This window comes from Lithobates pipiens, unplaced genomic scaffold, assembly GCF_037356315.1.
Source record: "Lithobates pipiens isolate NorthernLeopardFrog02 unplaced genomic scaffold, aLitPip1_a1.2 Scaffold_35, whole genome shotgun sequence".
In the NCBI taxonomy this organism is placed as follows: domain Eukaryota; kingdom Metazoa; phylum Chordata; class Amphibia; order Anura; family Ranidae; genus Lithobates; species Lithobates pipiens.
In genome coordinates, this window is record NW_027507811.1 from 1,601,391 (window position 1) to 1,620,446 (window position 19,056).

The 19,056-nt window shown below is 49.2% G+C and overlaps 3 protein-coding genes across 3 annotated transcripts in view; all 3 read right to left on the reverse strand.

The window, feature by feature from the left end:
- LOC143955898 (uncharacterized) overlaps positions 1 to 19,056 on the reverse strand; it is a 168,706-nt gene that overhangs the window by 60,278 nt on the left and 89,372 nt on the right. The window lies entirely within an intron of this gene.
- Positions 1,040 to 19,024, reverse strand: LOC143956104 (uncharacterized). The gene is made up of 2 exons (XM_077466239.1): positions 13,434 to 19,024; positions 1,040 to 2,377 (listed from the first exon to the last, which is right to left on the reverse strand). The coding sequence occupies exons 1-2, from the start codon at positions 17,053 to 17,055 to the stop codon at positions 1,575 to 1,577; spliced, it is 4,425 nt and encodes a 1,474-aa protein (XP_077322365.1). The 5' UTR covers positions 17,056 to 19,024; the 3' UTR covers positions 1,040 to 1,574.
- On the reverse strand, positions 2,396 to 13,390 carry LOC143955324 (uncharacterized). The gene is made up of 8 exons (XM_077465396.1): positions 11,357 to 13,390; positions 10,783 to 11,162; positions 10,569 to 10,666; positions 10,267 to 10,479; positions 10,055 to 10,184; positions 3,569 to 4,165; positions 2,518 to 2,671; positions 2,396 to 2,417 (listed from the first exon to the last, which is right to left on the reverse strand). Exons 2-8 carry the CDS (start codon positions 10,865 to 10,867, stop codon positions 2,396 to 2,398), a joined length of 1,299 nt encoding a protein of 432 aa, XP_077321522.1. The 5' UTR covers positions 10,868 to 11,162; positions 11,357 to 13,390.

Sequence of the window (19,056 nt, forward strand, 5' to 3'; positions counted from 1 at the left end):
TATGTCTTCATAAACCCCCCATCCCCCCCCCCCACTAATAAAAGTGGTATAATCCGTTTAGTATAGACTGATGAGCTGATTGGTGGGAAAGGTGACACATCTCCAATATGAAGAGAATGTTCCGGCCCTGCAAGTGGGGGAATGTTCTGCCCCTGAAGGGGTTAATCTAGGTTCCCACACTATATATGTGTGTATCATCATCTGCTGGAGATAAAAGACGTCACAGTGACTATGGAGGAAGAGGACGGACATGACGGGGGGGTTACTGGGTGTAAATAGAAAATAAGATCTTATTACCTCCTCTACTGCTAATTCCAAGATATCTCCTCTCTACTTCTTCCCGACTCAACTCTCACCCGGAACTTCCTGTCTGTACCTGACATCACTTCCTTTCTTCCATAGAGATTTCCTGTTTTGGTAGAAGTGAGATCACCACCTTGTGGAGCTCAGAGGAACTGCAACCCCCAAGGAAACGTCTGGTAGTGTGAACACGGCCTTGTGCTGTGTGTGTATGTACTGTATATCCTTATAGATGGGGTCATCTCCACTCCCACCAAGGGGGAGAGAAATATATTACTGCCTAGTCCAGACTTTCTCAGCCAGGGTTCCTCCAAAGGTCTCTAGGGGTTCCTTGAGTAATGGACAACTTCTGTCTCTCAGTAACAACTGATGTCAATGATCAGTAAGGGGGGCAATCTTCCCACTGATGATGTAAGAATGTCCTTCCATTTGTCACTGATATAAAGGGGTCCTTCTCCCATTGGTCACCAATGTAAGGGACCCCTACACTGATATAAGGGGGTCCTTCTCCCATTGGTCACCAATGTAAGGGACACCCGAGCACTTAAACCCCCTTTTCCCCCCAAATTTTTGGAACCCTTACACACCTGAGTGAGGACAATTCTCGGCCCATTATTCCTGATAAACTCCAAACTGATGACTTGTAAAGACTTTTAAGGCTTCAGCTGGGAGAGATTTTACAGACAGAGATATTTATCGTCATTCCACCGACACACAGAATTATTTTTACATTCAATACGTCTTTTAATTATAATTTTACTTTTATAAGATTGCCGTCATAAAATCAGGAAGTAGTAAAAGGTAGAAAACTGATTGGACAGGAAATGACAATGAGAGGTAATGACTCCATTTTTATTTTAAAAGCCCTAGAGGACCGCCTTTTATGTGGTGGGGTTAACGCGTTTCGTCCTGGAAGACGTCTTGAGAAAACAGACCTCTTGCAAGAGAATAATAGACCTCTAAGTCTCCATACCACAAAATGTACTCAGCCAATGAGAGGTAATGACTCCATTTTTCTCCTGCTATCAATGGCCGACACGGTACAACACTTCATCCATGTCTTTGGTGATCTCTGATCTCCTTATCAACTGTTTCTTCCATGATGAAGATCAGCCATGGAGTATATCTGAGGTGTATATCAGGGGGTGCTTCTTCCCCACATGTCCAGCAACATTCATATACAAGACATTTCCCGCACTCACTAATACACCTCCAGGGTTGTGTGAGACCCCCTGATGTACAGGAAGACCGGACTTCAGTGAGGAACATTTCCCTCACTCAGGACAGGAAAGTGGCTTCTCCCCCGTGTGAAATTTCTGATGCGTGGTAAGACTAGACTTCTGTGTAAAACATTTCCCGCACGTGGGGCAGGAATACGGCTTCTCCCCCGTGTGAGATCTCTGATGTATAAAAAGACCGGACTTCACGTAAAAACATTTCCCGCACTCAGGGCAGGAATACGGCTTCTCCCCCGTGTGATATTTTATATGTGAGACAAGCATTGATTTCTTCGAAAAACATTTCCCACACTCAGGGCAGAAAAACGGCTTCTCACCTGTGTGAGACCTCTGGTGTTCAACGAGCTTTGATTTATGAAAAAAACATTTCCCGCACTCAGAACAGGAATATCGCTTCTCCCCCGTGTGAGATCTCTGATGTTTATCAAAATCGGACTTATCTGAAAAACATTTCCCGCACTCAGGACAGGAATACGGCTTTTTCCCCGTGTGCAATCTCTGATGTGTGGAAAGATGGCACTTCCTTGAAAAACATTTCCTGCACTCAGGACAGGAATACGGCTTCTCCCCCGTGTGAAATCTCTGATGTGTGTTAAGACTAGACTTCTCTGAAAAACATTTCCCGCACTCAGAGCAGGAATACGGCTTCTCCCCCGTGTGAGATCGCTGATGCGTGGTAAGACTAGACTTGTGTGTAAACCATTTCCCGCACACGGGACAGGGATACGGCTTCTTCCCCGTGTGAGATCTCTGATGCGTGTTAAGACTGGACTTCTGTGAAAAACATTTCCCGCACTCGGGGCAGGAATACGGCTTCTCCCCCGTGTGAGATCTCTGATGTATAAAAAGACCGGACTTCACGGAAAAACATTTCCCGCACTCAGGACAGGAATATGGCTTTTCCCCCGTATGCAATCTCTGATGTGTGGAAAGATGGCACTTCTTTGAAAAACATTTCCTGCACTCGGGGCAGGAATACGGCTTCTCCCCTGTGTGAGCTGTTAGATGTCTGACAAGTGCGGCTTTCCGTGGATAAGATTTCCCGCCCATAGGACAGGAAAATGGCTTCTCTTCTGTGTGAGATAATTGGTGTCTATGTAAACCTGATTGATTGACAAAACATTTCCCGCTCTCTGTACAAGAAAACATCTTGGGAAGGGTGGTACCATCACCCAGATTCTGAGGTTCCTCGGGATAAGAGGAATACGATGGTCCGGCACCGTCCCGCACAGTCTGAGGTTCCTCGGGATAAGAGGAATACGATGGTCCGGCACCGTCCCGCACAGTCTGAGGTTCCTCGGGATAAGAGGAATACGATGGTCCGGCCCCGTCCCGCACAGTCTGAGGTTCCTCGGGATAAGAGGAATACGATGGTCCGGCACCGTCCCGCACAGTCTGAGGTTCCTCGGGATAAGAGGAATACGATGGTCCGGCACCGTCCCGCACAGTCTGAGGTTCCTCAGGATAAGAGGAATACGATGGTCCGGCACCGTCCCGCACAGTCTGAGGTTCCTCAGGATAAGAGGAATACGATGGTCCGGCACCGTCCCGCACAGTCTGAGGTTCTTCGGGATAAGAGGAATACGATGGTCCGGCACCGTCCCGCACAGTCTGAGGTTCCTCGGGATAAGAGGAATACGATGGTCCGGCACCGTCCCGCACAGTCTGAGGTTCCTCGGGATAAGAGGAATACGATGGTCCGGCACTGTCCCGCACAGTCTGAGGTTCCTCGGGATAAGAGGAATACGATGGTCCGGCACCGTCCCGCACAGTCTGAGGTTCCTCGGGATAAGAGGAATACGATGGTCCGGCACCGTCCCGCACAGTCTGAGGTTCCTCGGGATAAGAGGAATACGATGGTCCGGCACCGTCCCGCACAGTCTGAGGTTCCTCGGGATAAGAGGAATACGATGGTCCGGCACCGTCCCGCACAGTCTGAGGTTCCTCGGGATAAGAGGAATACGATGGTCCGGCACCGTCCCGCACAGTCTGAGGTTCCTCGGGATAAGAGGAATACGATGGTCCGGCACCGTCCCGCACAGTCTGAGGTTCCTCGGGATAAGAGGAATACGATGGTCCGGCACCGTCCCGCACAGTCTGAGGTTCCTCGGGATAAGAGGAATACGATGGTCCGGCACCGTCCCGCACAGTCTGAGGTTCCTCGGGATAAGAGGAATACGATGGTCCGGCACCGTCCCGCACAGTCTGAGGTTCCTCAGGATAAGAGGAATACGATGGTTCGGCACCGTCCCCCACAGTCTGAGGTTCCTCAGGATAAGAGGAATACGATGGTCCGGCACCGTCCCGCACAGTCTGAGTTTCCTCGGGATAAGAGGAATACGATGGTCCGGCACCGTCCCGCACAGTCTGAGGTTCCTCGGGATAAGAGGAATACGATGGTCCGGCACCGTCCCGCACAGTCTGAGGTTCCTCGGGATAAGAGGAATACGATGGTCCGGCACCGTCCCGCACAGTTGGAGGTTCCTCATGATAAGAGGAATACGATGGTCCGGAACCGTCCGGGTTTTCTCCTGGACTATACTGTGTGATGTCCTCATCTTCTACTTTACAGTCTGGAGACAAAGTGAGACAATCCTCTGAGGTTTTCCTCATCTCCCGTCCATCTACTAAAATAGAAATAGAAAAGTTCTGGTTAGATACGAGTTAGGACAACGTAACATACAGCAGAGTGCAGGGGTCAGAGGTATATAACATACACCATAACATATAGAGCACAGGGGTCAGAATTTAATAAACTAAAATCTGGAGGAACCAATTGCCTTTAGAAGTCACTTAATTAGTAAATAGAGTCCACCTGTGTGTCATTTAATCTCAGTATAAATACAGCTGCTCTGTGAAGCCCTCAGAGGTTTGTTAGAGAACCTTAGTGAACAAACAGCATCATGAAGGCCAAGCAAGACACCAGACAGGTCAGGGATGAAGTTGTGGAGAAGTATAAAGCAGGGTTTGGTTATAAAAAAATCTCTCAAGCTTTGAACATCTCACGGAGCTCTGTTCAATCCATCATCGGAGAATGGAAAGAGTATGGGCACAACTGCAAACCTACCATGTGGGAAATGTCTAGGGGTATGAATACTTTTTCCAGGCACTGTATGTAACATATGACAATGTATATACAGTATATTATAGTAACGCCCAGCTCCGCTGATCCTCCTCTCTCTCCGGTCCCCGTTCACCCACTGTTTTGGATTTTACTCTCGGTATTGCTTTGCTATAAAACAGAGGAATGCCGATCAGGAACGGAATGGATAGTCAGACAAGCCAAAACGTCAGGGAGCCAGAGAAGAGCGTAGTACAACAGCAAGCAGGATCTGGAGCCAGAAGGAATGTCAGCCAAGCAAGTCTTTAACAGGAACACAGGAGAGCGTCTCTAGAGATGTGACCAATAGAAGGCAGAGATCATCTGGGCTGGACGGCTTAAGTAGGCAGGACTGACGAGCAGGATATCATCAACAGGTGAGTCACTGTAGAGAGATGGGAGCTGGCAATTAGCCGACAGCTGAGCAGCCCAGCTCAGAGAAGGAAGGGCTCAGCCCAGCCCTGACAGTACCCCCGCCTCAATGACCCCTCCCCCTCGGAGGACCACCAGGCTTGAGGGGAAAACGTCAATGGAAATCACGGAGGAAGACAGGGGCATGTACCTCCGAGGATGAGACCCAAGAGTGTTCCTCCGGACCGTACCCCTTCCAATGCACCTGGTACTGTATGGGCCCAGAGAACCTACGGGAGTCAACAATGGACTGTACTTCATACTCCTCATGGTTCTCAGCCTGTACAGGGTGAGGACGTGGCACTGAGGTGGTAAAGCGGTTGCAGACCAAAGGTTTTAATAAGGAGACATGAAATACGCATATCAGAAGGAAGGTCTAATGTGTGAGGCACTGGGTTCATCCTGCGAAGGATACGGAGAGGCCCAATAAACCGAGGTGAGAACTTCAGTGAGGGAACACGAAGCCGGAGGTTGGGAGATGACAGCCAGACCCTGTCCCCAACCTGGTAGGAAGGTGCAGACAGGCGTCTGTGGTCAGCATGGAGTCTGTACCTATCATTAGCATGACGCAAAGCCTCCTGGACTTGTACCCAAGTGGAGCGAAGACCACGGAGATGCTCCTCTAATGCAGGAATACTCTGCGGAACAAACGAGTCAGGCAACATGGAAGGTTGGAAACCATAATTCACCATAAATGGAGACAATCAGGAGGCAGAATTCAAGGCACTGTTGTGAGGAAACTCTGCCCAAGGTAAGAGGTCAGACCAGTTGTTATGATGGTCAGAAATATAGCAACGTAGGAATTGCTCCAAGGACTGATTGGCTCGTTCTGCGGCCCCATTAGACTGCGGGTGATACGCAGAAGAGAACGCAAGCTGGATTCCCAACTGTGCACAAAAGGCTCGCCAGAACCGGGAGACAAACTGACTGCCCCTATCCGAGACAATCACCTTGGGTAGCCCATGTAAGAGAAAGATCTCCCGAGCAAAAATGGAAGCCAGTTCCTTAGAGGTGGGCAACTTCTTAAGTGGAATACAATGACACATCTTTGAGAACCGGTCAACCGCCATAAGGATAACAGTGTTGTCTTGGGAGTTGGGCAACTTCACAATGAAATCCATAGACGGGTGAGTCCAGGGCCTCTCTCCATTGGGTATGGGTTGTAGGAGGCCCACTGGAAGGTGTTGTGGAGTCTTACTCTGAGCACACACGGGACAGGCAGCTACGAAGGCAGTAACATCAGCCCGCAGACTAGGCCACCAGAATTGTTGGGAGATGAGCCCAAATGAGTTGATTCTTCCCAGGATGACCAGCTGCCTTGGGAGAATGGTAAGTCTGGAGCACTGCAGTACGGAGACTCTCTGGGACAAAGAGTCACAAGGTTTATCAGGAGGAGCATTGACCTGAGCAGCAAGAATTTTGTTACCCAAAGGAGAAGTAAGACTGGTGCGAACCGTAGCCAAGATACGATCAGGAGGAATCATAGGAACCGGAACCGACTCCGACTTGGAAGTGGAGGAAAATTGTGGTGACAAGGCATCAGCCCTTACATTCTTAGTACCGGGTAAGAATGAGACAATGTAATTAAAGCTCGACAAGAAAAGAGCCCATCGCACCTTCTGGGAGAGAGTCGCTTAGCCTCAGGCAAGAATGTGAGATTCTTATGGTCAGTAAGAATAAGAACGGGCACAGTGGTACCTTCAAGGAGATGTCTCCATTCTTTCAGGGCTAAAATGATCGCCAACAGCTCTCTGTCACCAATCTCATAATTGCACTCAGCGGGTGACAATTTCTGGGAAAAGTAGCCACACGGATGCATAGCGCTCTCATAGGTGGGACATGGAGACAGAAGGGCGCCAACTCCAGTCTCAGAAGCATCAACTTCTGGGATAAAAGGCAACGTAGGATCAGGATGTGCCAACACAGGAGCAGAAACAAAGGCAGCCTTGAGAGTCTCACAGGCCTTAATGGACTCCAGAGACCAACTCTGTGGGTTACCGTCCTTTCTGGTCATATCAGTCAGAGGCTGACCAGAGACGAGAAGTTATGAATAAACTTCTGATAATAGTTGGAAAATCCAAGAAAATGCTGCAGAGGACGTAAACCCACGGGTCGGGGCCACTGTAGGACTGCCAACAGTTTCTCTGGGTCCATCGAAAAACCAGCAGTGGAAATGACATAGCCCAGGAATGTAACCTGTTCACGATGGAACTCGCACTTCTCCAGTTTACAATAGAGATTGTTCTCCCTTAATATCTGAAGCACACGACAGACATCTGTGTGGTGGCTCTCCAGGGACTTGGAAAATATGAGGATATCATCGAGATAAACCACCACACACACAACTGCAACAAATCTCGTAGGACATCGTTAATAAATTCCTGGAAAACTCCCGGGGCGTTACAAAGGCCAAAAGACATTACCAGGTACTCATAATGGCCTGTTCTGGTCTCAAACGCAGTTTTCCACACGTCGCCCTCCTTAATCCACATGAGATTGTATGCCCCTCTCAAATCAAGCTTTGTAAAAAACATTGCTAACTTGAGGCAGTCAAATAACTCCATAATCAATGCAATCGAATAGGCGATTGAGCCCCTATAATCAATACAGGGTCTCAGTTCCCCACTCTTTTTCTTCGCGAAGAAGAAACCAGAATCAGCAGGAGATGAGGATTTGTGGATGGAACCTCGAGAAAGTGCATCTGCAACATACTCCTCCATGGCCTTATCCTCCAAGACCGACAAAGGGTAAACCCAGCCATGAGGGGGTATGGCACCAGGTTGAAGGTCAATTGCACAATCATATGGCCGGTGTGGAGGTAAAATACCATCTTGACCTTTGTCAAAGACATCGCCAAAATCACGGTACTCTTCTGGCTGGGAGGAGAGAGAAGAGGTGCACAGGACCTTGGCTACCTTCAGGAAGCATGTCTCACTGCATTGTGGCGACCAGGCGAGAACCTCAGCATGGAGCCAATCAAAAGAGGGGTAACCAATTATGTAACCAATAAGCAGCGGAAACTTAGGTGAGGAAATAACTTGGAATTGGATTATCTCATGGTGAAGAGCCCCTACGGCCATGGACAACGGAACTGTCTCATGAGTCACATGGGCAGGCTGTAAAGGTCTCCCGTCAAGAGCCTCAATGGCAAGTGGAGTGTAGAATCGAGTGCTTCAATACAAATGCAGCATCAATGAACAGGCCTGCAGCCCCAGAGTCGATTAGAGCCTGTATCTCGATGGACGACTCAGCCCAAGAAAGGGTGACCGAAACCAGGGGCTTATCCTTCTGGATAACTGGGGACTGAACAACGCCACCTAAAGGGCTGTCCATGACAGGACTTCAAGGTTCGGGCGTTCCCTGGACGGGTAGGACAAGACTTCAAAAAGTGACCTGCCTGACCACAATAAAGGCACAATCTCTCCCTCCTCCTAAAGGCTCTCTCATCCGCAGAGAGACGCGTGAAGCCCAGGTGCATGGGTTCATCTTCACTGACTGACTTGGTACCAGGAGGCATGGGAGGTGAGGGAGGCATGGGAGGTGAGTGAGGGAGGCACGGGAGGTGAGGGAGGCATGGGAGGTGAGGGAGGCATGGGAGGTGAGGGAGGAATGGGAGGTGAGGGAGGCATGGGTGGGACTACAAAGCTGGGAGGAAAACGTACAGGAGGCTTCCGCAAGCGCTCCTTAAGAGAAAGTCTTCCTCTGAGTCTGGAGTCAATGAGGATGGCAAACGAGATCAAGCTCTCCAGCTCAGTGGGTGTATCTCGGGCTGCTATCTCATCCTTGATGGAATCCGAGAGACCATGAGAAAAAGCAGCCACGAGGGCCTCATTGTTCCAAGCAACCTCTGCTGCCAGAGTACGGAATTCAATGGCGTAGTCGGCAACAGTTCTCGTACTCTGTTTGATGGACATGAGGCACTTGGCAGCAGAAGCGGAGCGTGCGGGGACGTCAAATATCTTTTTAAAGGAGGCCACAAACTGGGGGTAACTCAAGACAACAGGTTTTTGCATCTCCCATAGAGGGTTTGCCCAGGCCAAGGCTCTCTCAGAAAGCAAAGATATCATGAAACCTACTTTGCTTCTGTCCGTGAGAAACGCCTGGGACAGCATCTCGAAGTATATCTCAACCTGATTGAGAAACCCTCTACATTGGACTGGATCGCCCCCAAATTGCTGGGGAAGCAGAGCAGAACCAGACATACCCCTTATAGAGGTAATACTCGAGGCGGGTGCCTGCACAGAGATTGGCGCAGCGGCAGGGACGGCCTGCAACTCAGGTTGTACCGGAGCAGTCACCGTGGGGGATTCCAGGTGAGCCGTGCGATTCAGGAGCGTTTGTAATGCCAAGGCAAACTGATCCATGCGGTGATCCAGTTCATCCAATCTGGAAAAAATATTACCAACAAGTGGATTGACTGCATCTTCTGAATTCATGGCCTTCGCCTACTGTCAGAGACCATGAAATCAGGCCGAGACAGAAGTACACTTAGATCCCACTTGTTTAATAATAATAATAATAGTAATAAAAAAGAAAAGGGTAAACAGAGTAAACATAGTCAAAACATAGCCAGAGTTCAGTAACCGAACGGATAGTCAGACAAGCCAAAACGTCAGGGAGCCAGAGATGAGCGTAGTAGAACAGCAAGCAGGATCTGGAGCCAGAAGGAATGTCAGCCAAGCAAGTGTAACAGGAACGCAGGAGAGCGTCTCTAGAGATGTGACCAAGGCGAAGGCAGAGATCATCTGGGCTGGACGGCTTAAGTAGGCAGGACTGATGAGCAGGATATCATCAACAGCTGAGTCACTGTAGAGAGATGGGAGCTGGCAATTAGCCAACAGCTGAGTGAAGGAAGGGCTGAGCCCAGCCCTGACAGCTCCTCAATCAATTACAGAACGTGATTTTACAGCGAGTACGTAAATACTATTTTAGCTTCTGTAAAATAGTCAAACAATTTTGTGCCGGCAGTATGGGTGGAGATATGTATTTAGTGTTAATGACCCACCTGTGCAGATCTTTGTGTCCTCCTCTTTAAAGGTCCCCGTTATTCCATCCTCCTCCATAGACTGCCAACCATCCCTGACGTACGTCTCTTCTTCTTTAACCTCAAATTTTATATCTATAAGATCTTCACCCTAAACCAAGAATAGAAAATAACATCTTGTAGGATCTATAAATCCTCTCCATGAGTCATTTTCAAGTTCTAGATGCACCTACCTGATGATGGTGGGGGATGGTGTGACCTTCCTGTGTGGAATCCCGGGAATACAGAGGACGGGGACATCTCTCTGGTGGGTTCCTGTATCTGGATGACTCCACCATGGTGTCCTGGTACAGATCTTTGTGTTCTTCCTCCATCACCCCATCCTCATCATCCTCCTCTTTTATCTCTTCTTTAACCTCAACTTTAGGATCTCTCAGGTTTCCACTCTGAATATATAATAAAAATGACATCAATGGTAACAATGCAGATAATGTACAGATCCTAATGATACTATCAGTGATTGTTGCTCATCTACCTGATGATGGTGGGGGATGGTGTCTTCTTCCTGTGTGGAATCCCGGGAATACAGAGGACGGGGACATCTCTCTGGTGGGTTCCCATTACTGGATCCATCTGTAGGAAACACACACACTGACTGAATACATTGTTTCTATGTGTTTATCAGATGATGGGGGATCTAGGTGGAGCCTCCGTACTGCTCTCTCCTTTACAATAAAGTCTCCTCTTACCCGGTGATGTGAGGGGCGGCTGATTGGCCATCATGACGTCCTTGTAGAGATCCTTGTGTCCTTCTAAATACTCCCACTCCTCCATGGAGAAATAGACAGTGACATCCTGACACCTTATAGGAACCTGACACACACAATGATACAGTCACCATCCAGACACATCCCTTGTCTGTTACTGGATAATGTCCCAGAATTCCCAGAATCCTCCTCACCTCTCCTGTCAGCAGATGGACCATCATGGTGGTCAGTTCCAGGATCTTCTGCTCTTTGCTCCTCTCAGGTATGGGAGGAGGAGGGGGAGGCACCATGGTGGGGCTCTGGGTCCTGATCCATCCTCCTGAGATTGGCTCCCCACTAGACTTCTTCACTACAACATAATCCTACAGATCAGGAGAAAGATAAACCGACATCAATCATCTGACATCATCTACAAGAAGAACATGGACTACTGACCACACTAGACCAGAGTGATGTCATGTGACCTCCCAGAATCCTCCTCACCTCTCCGGTCAGGTCTGTGGTTTATTAATAGAGATAAGAGTGATGTCATGTGACCTCCCAGAATCCTCCTCACCTCTCCGGTCAGCAGGTAGATGATCTCCAGGGTGAGGTTTAGTATCTTCTCAGTCATGTGACTCCGGTCCTCCTCCATCCTCATTGGTCATGTGATCTATTCAGGTTTCCTGCAGACCAATAATTTATAACAGAGAATGATCTGGACTGTACAATATTAGGATGGGGGTGTAGGGGGGGGGGGTAATATGAGGGCATTTATCAGGGAAGAACAGCCCCCCCGGTGGTATTACACACAGAGGAACATTCAGTTTAGGGTTTGCTATGTTTTTGATCCGGGAGCCTCTAACCCTTTGGTTCGATGGATCACAAAGTTCTTTTTCTGTAAAGTCCATTTTGCTTCGTTCTTTATCCACCAGCAAAGAAAACTGATTAAGATCCCCTCTATGTCTTCATAAACCCCCCATCCCCCCCCACTAATAAAAGTGGTATAATCCGTTAGTATAGACTGATGAGCTGATTGGTGGGAAAGGTGACACATCTCCAATATGAAGAGAATGTTCTGCCCCGTAAGTGGGGGAATGTTCTGCCCCTGAAGGGGGTAATCTAGGTTCCCACACTATATATGTGTGTATCATCATCTGCTGGAGATAAAAGACATCACAGTGACTATGGAGGAAGAGGACGGACATGACAGGGGGGTTACTGGGTGTAAATAGAAAATAAGATCTTATTACCTCCTCTACTGCCACTTCCAGCAACGTCTCCTCTCTACTTCTTCCCGACTCACCTCTCACCCGGAACTTCCTGTGTGTACCCGACATCACTTCCTGACCTTCCATAGAGACTTCCTGTCTCTATGGTATACGTGAGATCACCACCTTGTGGAGATCAGAGGAACTGCAGCCCAGAGAAACGTCTCGTAGTGTGAACAGGTCCTTGTGCTGTGTGTGTATGTACTGTATATCCTTATAGATGGGTCATCTCCACTCCCACCAAGGGGGAGAGAAATATATTACTGCCTAGTCCAGCCTTTCTCAGCCAGGGTTCCTCCAAAGGTCTCTAGGGGTTCCTTGAGCAACGAACAATTTCTGTCTCTCAGTAACAACTGATGTCAATAATCAGTAAGGAGGGCAATCTTCCCACTGATGATGTAAGAATGTCCTTCCATTTGTCACTGATATAAGGGGGTCCTTCTCCCATTAATCACCAATGTAAGGGACCCCTACACTGACCACTGATATAAGGGGGTCCTTCTCCCATTGGTCACCAATGTAAGGGACCCCTACACTGACCACTGATATAAGGAGGTCCTTCTCCCATTGGTCACCAATGTAAGGGACACCCGAGCACTTAAACCCCCTTCCCCGCCCCCAAATTTTTGGAACCCTTACACACCTGAGTGAGGACAATTCTCGGCCCATTATTCCTGATAAACTCCAAACTGATGACCTGTAAAGACTTTTAAGGCTTCAGCTGGGAGAGATTTTACAGACAGAGATATTTATCGTCATTCCACCGACACACAGAATTATTTTTTCATTCAATACATCTTTTAATTATAATTTTACTTTTATAAGATTGCCGTCATAAAATCAGGAAGTAGTAAAAGGTAGAAATCTGATTGGACAGGAAATGACAATGAGAGGTAATGACTCCATTTTTATTTTAAAAGCCCTAGAGGACTGCCTTTTATGTGGTGGGGTTAACGCGTTTCGTCCTGGAAGACGTCTTGAGAAAACAGACCTCTTGCAAGTGAATAATAGACCTCTAAGTCTCCATACCACAAAATGTACTCAGCCAATGAGAGGTAATGACTCCATTTTTATTTTTCTCCCGCTATCAATGGCCGACACGGTACAACACTTCATCCATGTCTTTGGTGATCTCTGATCTCCTTATCAACTGTTTCTTCCATGATGAAGATCAGCCATGGAGTATATCTGAGGTGTATATCAGGGGGTGCTTCTTCCCCACATGTCCAGCAACATTCATATACAAGACATTTCCCGCACTCACTAATACACCTCCAGGGTTGTGTGGGACCCCCTGATGTACAGGAAAACAGGACTTCAGTGAGGAACATTTCCCTCACTCAGGACAGGAAAGTGGCTTCTCCCCCGTGTGAAATCTCTGATGCGTGGTAAGACTAGACTTCTGTGTAAAACATTTCCCGCACGTGGGGCAGGAATACGGCTTCTCCCCCGTGTGAGATCTCTGATGCGTGTTAAGACTAGACTTCTGTGTAAAACATTTCCCACACTCGGGGCAGGAATACGGCTTCTCCCCCGTGTGAGATCTCTGATGTATAAAAAGACCGGACTTCACGGAAAAACATTTCCCGCACGTAGGGCAGGGATACGGCTTCTCCCCTGTGTGACATCTTTGATGTGTGGCAAGTTCTGATTCTCTTGGATAACTTTTCCCGCACTCAGGGCAGGAATACGGCTTCTCCCCCGTGTGATATTTTAAATGTGTGACAAGATTTGATTTCTGGGAATAACATTTCCCGCACTCAGGGCAAGAATACGGCTGCTCCCCCGTGTGATATTTTATGTGTGTTACAAGCGTTGATTTCCTCGAAAAACATTTCCCGCACTCAGGGCAGGAGAACGGCTTCTCACCTGTGTGAGACCTCTGGTGTTCAACGAAATATGATTTATCAAAAAAACATTTCCCGCACTCAGAACAGGAATATCGCTTCTCCCCCGTGTGAGATCTCTGATGTTTGACAAAACCGGAGTTATCTGAAAAACATTTCCCACACTCAGGGCAGGAATACGGCTTTTTCCCCGTGTGCAATCTCTGATGCGTGTTAAGACTAGACTTCTGTGTAAAACATTTCCCACACTCGGGGCAGGAATACGGCTTCTCCCCCGTGTGAAATCTCTGATGCGTGTTAAGACTAGACTTCACTGAAAAACATTTCCCGCACTCAGAGCAGGAATACGGCTTCTCCCCCGTGTGAAATCTCTGATGCGTGTTAAGACTAGAGTTATCTGAAAAACATTTTCTGCACTCGGGGCAGGAATACGGCTTCTCCTCTGTGTGATATTTTCTATGTGTGACAAGCCTTGATTTCCTCGAAAAACATTTCCCGCACTCAGGGCAGGAGAACGGCTTCTCACCTGTGTGAGACCTCTGGTGTTCAACGAACTTTGTTTTATCAAAAAAACATTTCCCGCACTCAGAACAGGAATATCGCTTCTTCCCCGTGTGAGATCTCTGATGTTTATCAAAACCGGACTTATCTGAAAAACATTTCCTGCATTTGGGGCAGGAATACGGCTTCTCCCCTGTGTGAGCTGTTAGATGTCTGACAAGTGTGGCTTTCCGTGGATAACATTTCCCGCACTTAGGACAGGAAAATGGCTTCTCTTCTGTGTGAGATAATTGGTGTCTATGTAAACCTGATTGATTGACAAAACATTTCCCGCTCTCTGTACAAGAAAACATCTTGGGAAGGGTGGTACCATCACCCAGATTCTGAGGTTCCTCGGGATAAGAGGAATACGATGGTCCGGCACCGTCCCGCACAGTCTGAGGTTCCTCGGGATAAGAGGAATACGATGGTCCGGCACCGTCCCGCACAGTCTGAGGTTCCTCAGGATAAGAGGAATACGATGGTCCGGCACCGTCCCGCACAGTCTGAGGTTCCTCAGGATAAGAGGAATACGATGGTCCGGCACCGTCCCGCACAGTCTGAGGTTCCTCGGGATAAGAGGAATACGATGGTCCGGCACCGTCCCGCACAGTCTGAGGTTCCTCGGGATAAGAGGAATACGATGGTCCGGCACCGTCCCGCACAGTCTGAGGTTCCTCAGGATAAGAGGAATACGATGGTCCGGCACCGTCCCGCACAGTCTGAGGTTCCTCGGGATAAGAGGAATACGATGGTCCGGCACCGTCCCGCACAGTCTGAGGTTCCTCAGGATAAGAGGAATACGATGGTCCGGCACCGTCCCGCACAGTCTGAGGTTCCTCGGGATAAGAGGAATACGATGGTCCGGCACCGTCCCGCACAGTCTGAGGTTCCTCAGGATAAGAGGAATACGATGGTCCGGCACCGTCCCGCACAATCTGAGGCTCCTCGGGATAAGAGGAATACGATGGTCCGGCACCGTCCCGCACAGTCTGAGGTTCCTCAGGATAAGAGGAATACGATGGTCCGGCACCGTCCCGCACAGTCTGAGGTTCCTCGGGATAAGAGGAATACGATGGTCCGGCACCGTCCCGCACAGTCTGAGGTTCCTCAGGATAAGAGGAATACGATGGTCCGGCACCGTCCCGCACAGTCTGAGGTTCCTCGGGATAAGAGGAATACGATGGTCCGGCACCGTCCCGCACAGTCTGAGGTTCCTCAGGATAAGAGGAATACGATGGTCCGGCACCGTCCCGCACAGTCTGAGGTTCCTCAGGATAAGAGGAATACGATGGTCCGGCACCGTCCCGCACAGTCTGAGGTTCCTCAGGATAAGAAGAATACGATGGTCCGGCACCGTCCCGCACAGTCTGAGGCTCCTCAGGATAAGAGGAATACGATGGTCCGGCACCGTCCCGCACAGTCTGAGGTTCCTCGGGATAAGAGGAATACGATGGTCCGGCACCGTCCCGCATAGTCTGAGGTTCCTCGGGATAAGAGGAATACGATGGTCCGGCACCGTCCCGCACAGTCTGAGGTTCCTCGGGATAAGAGGAATACGATGGTCCGGCACCGTCCCGCACAGTCTGAGGTTCCTCAGGATAAGAGGAATACGATGGTCCGGCACCGTCCCGCACAGTCTGAGGTTCCTCGGGATAAGAGGAATACGATGGTCCGGCACCGTCCCGCACAGTCTGAGGTTCCTCAGGATAAGAGGAATACGATGGTCCGGCACCGTCCCGCACAGTCTGAGGTTCCTCGGGATAAGAGGAATACGATGGTCCGGCACCGTCCCGCACAGTCTGAGGTTCCTCAGGATAAGAGGAATACGATGGTCCGGAACCGTCCCGCACAGTCTGAGGTTCCTCAGGATAAGAGGAATACGATGGTCCGGCACGGTCCCGCACAGTCTGAGGTTCCTCGGGATAAGAGGAATACGATGGTCCGGCACCGTCCCGCACAGTCTGAGGTTCCTCGGGATAAGAGGAATACGATGGTCCGGCACCGTCCCGCACAGTCTGAGGTTCCTCGGGATAAGAGGAATACGATGGTCCGGCACCGTCCCGCACAGTCTGAGGTTCCTCAGGATAAGAGGAATACGATGGTCCGGCACCGTCCCGCACAGTCTGAGGTTCCTCGGGATAAGAGGAATACGATGGTCCGGCACCGTCCCGCACAGTCTGAGGCTCCTCAGGATAAGAGGAATACGATGGTCTGGCACCGTCCCGCACAGTCTGAGGTTCCTCGGGATAAGAGGAATACGATGGTCCGGCACCGTCCCGCACAGTCTGAGGTTCCTCAGGATAAGAGGAATACGATGGTCCGGCACCGTCCCGCACAGTCTGAGGTTCCTCGGGATAAGAGGAATATGATGGTCCGGCACCGTCCCGCACAGTCTGAGGTTCCTCAGGATAAGAGGAATACGATGGTCCGGCACCGTCCCGCACAGTCTGAGGTTCCTCAGGATAAGAGGAATACGATGGTCCATCTACACTGTGTGGTGCCGGATGGACATTTGAGGTAGTCGGGTTTTCTCCTGGACTATACTGTGTGATGTCCTCATCTTCTACTTTACAGTCTGGAGACAAAGTGAGACAATCCTCTGAGGTTTTCCTCATCTCCCGTCCATCTACTAAAATAGAAATAGAAAAGTTCTGGTTAGATACGAGTTAGGACAATGTAACATACAACAGTGTGCAGAGTGCAGGGGTCAGAGGTATATAACATACACCATAACATATAGAGCGCAGGGGTCAGAATTTAATAAACTAAAATCTGGAGGAACCAATTGCCTTTAGAAGTCACCTAATTAGTAAATAGAGTCCACCTGTGTGTCATTTAATCTCAGTATAAATACAGCTGTTCTGTGAAGCCCTCAGAGGTTTGTTAGAGAACCTTAGTGAACAAACAGCATCATGAAGGCCAAGCAACACACCAGACAGGTCAGGGATGAAGTTGTGGAGAAGTATAAAGCAGGGTTAGGTTATAAAATAAAACTCCCAAGCTTTGAACATCTCACGGAGCTCTGTTCAATCCATCATCGGAACATGGAAAGAGTATGGTGCAACTGCAAACCTACCATGTGGGAAATGTCTAGGGGTATGAATACTTTTTCCAGGCACTGTATGTAACATATGACAATGCATATACAGTATAATATAGTAACCCCCAGCTCCGCTGATCCTCCTCTCTCTCCGGTCCCTGCTCACCCACTGTTTTGGATTTTACTCTCGGTATTGCTTTGCTACAAAACAGAGGAATGCTGATCAGGAACGGAATGGATAGTCAGACAAGCCAACAGCAAGCAGGATCTGGAGCCAGAAGGAATGTCAGCCAAGCAAGTCTTTAACAAGAACACAGGAGAGCGTCTCTAGAGATGTGACCAATAGAAGACAGAGATCATCTGGGCTGGACGGCTTAAGTAGGCAGGACTGACGAGCAGGATATCATCAACAGGCGAGTCACTGTAGAGAGATGGGAGCTGGCAATTAGCCGACAGCTGAGCGGCCCAGCTCAGAGAAGGAAGGGCTGAGCCCAGCCTTGACAGTACCCCCGCCTCAATGACTCCTCCCCCTCAGAGAACCACCAGGCTCGAGGGGAAAACGTCAATGGAAATCACGGAGGAGGACAGGGGCATGTACGCCCGAGGATGAGACCCAAGAGCTTTCCTCCGGACCGAACCCCTTCCAATGCACCAGGTACTGTATGGGCCCAGGGAACCTACGGGAGTCAACAATGGACTGTACTTCCGAGACTGTCCGAGACAATCACCTTGGGTAGTCCATGTAAGCGAAAGATCTCCCGAGCATAAATGGAAGCCAGTTCCTTAGAGGTGGGCAACTTCTTAAGTGGAATACACAATGACACATCTTTGAGAAGCGGTCAACCACCATAAGGATAACAGTGTTGCCTTGGGAGTTGGGCAATTCCACAATGAAATCCATAGACAGGTGAGTCCAGGGCCTCTCTCCATTGGGTATGGGTTGTAGGAGGCCCACTGGAAGGTGTCTTGGATAGTGATGGATGAACTTCCGACGGGACGTTTCGCGAACGCGGCCGATAGTTCGCGAACCGTAACGTTCGCGGCGGGCCCCATTGACTTCAATGGGAGGCGAACTTTACAAACCTACAGGTCATATTTCCAGCCACAAAATAATTACTAGCTGTGCACACATAGTCCCACCACATGGCCACTGACATAACACATGTATGAGGTGAATCTGGGATCGACAACTACAAGCATTCTTTTTTTATATGGGAAATTCTGACAATTCAGGACTCAGGAGGCAATGCAGGAGAGGGAAGGTCAGGGAAGGCAAAGAAGAGGGTGCAGGAGATGATCACCAGCACCGTGACATAGAGCAATGACACCTGCACCATGATAGAGTGATCTGACACCAGCACCGTGATAGAGAGCACTGACATCAGCACCTTGACATAAAACACTGACATCAGCACCATGATATAGAGCACTGACACCTGCACTGTGATAGAGTGATCTGACACCAGCACCGTGATAGAGAGCACTGACATCAGCAGCGTGACATAAAGCACTGACACCTGCACCGTGATAGAGTGATCTGACACCAGCACCGTGATAGAGAGCACTGACATCAGCA

What these genes read in the sequence shown, in the direction of transcription:
- LOC143955324 (XM_077465396.1), bottom strand. Translation starts at nt 10,867, where the DNA reads ATGGAGGAGTGGGAGTATTTAGAAGGACACAAGGATCTCTACAAGGAC. An exon ending in GGACACAAAGATCTGCACAG is followed by an intron (nt 4,166 to 10,054) that starts GTGGGTCATTAA and finishes TTTCTATTTTAG; the next exon opens with TAGATGGACGGGAGATGAGG. An exon ending in ACCTCAGACTGTGCGGGACG is followed by an intron (nt 2,672 to 3,568) that starts GTGCCGGACCAT and finishes TTTCTTGTACAG; the next exon opens with AGAGCGGGAAATGTTTTGTC.
- LOC143956104 (XM_077466239.1), bottom strand. Translation starts at nt 17,055, where the DNA reads ATGAGGAAAACCTCAGAGGATTGTCTCACTTTGTCTCCAGACTGTAAA. An exon ending in GAAGTCTAGTCTTACCACGC is followed by an intron (nt 2,378 to 13,433) that starts ATCAGAGATTTC and finishes GTCTTTTTATAC; the next exon opens with ATCAGAGATCTCACACGGGG.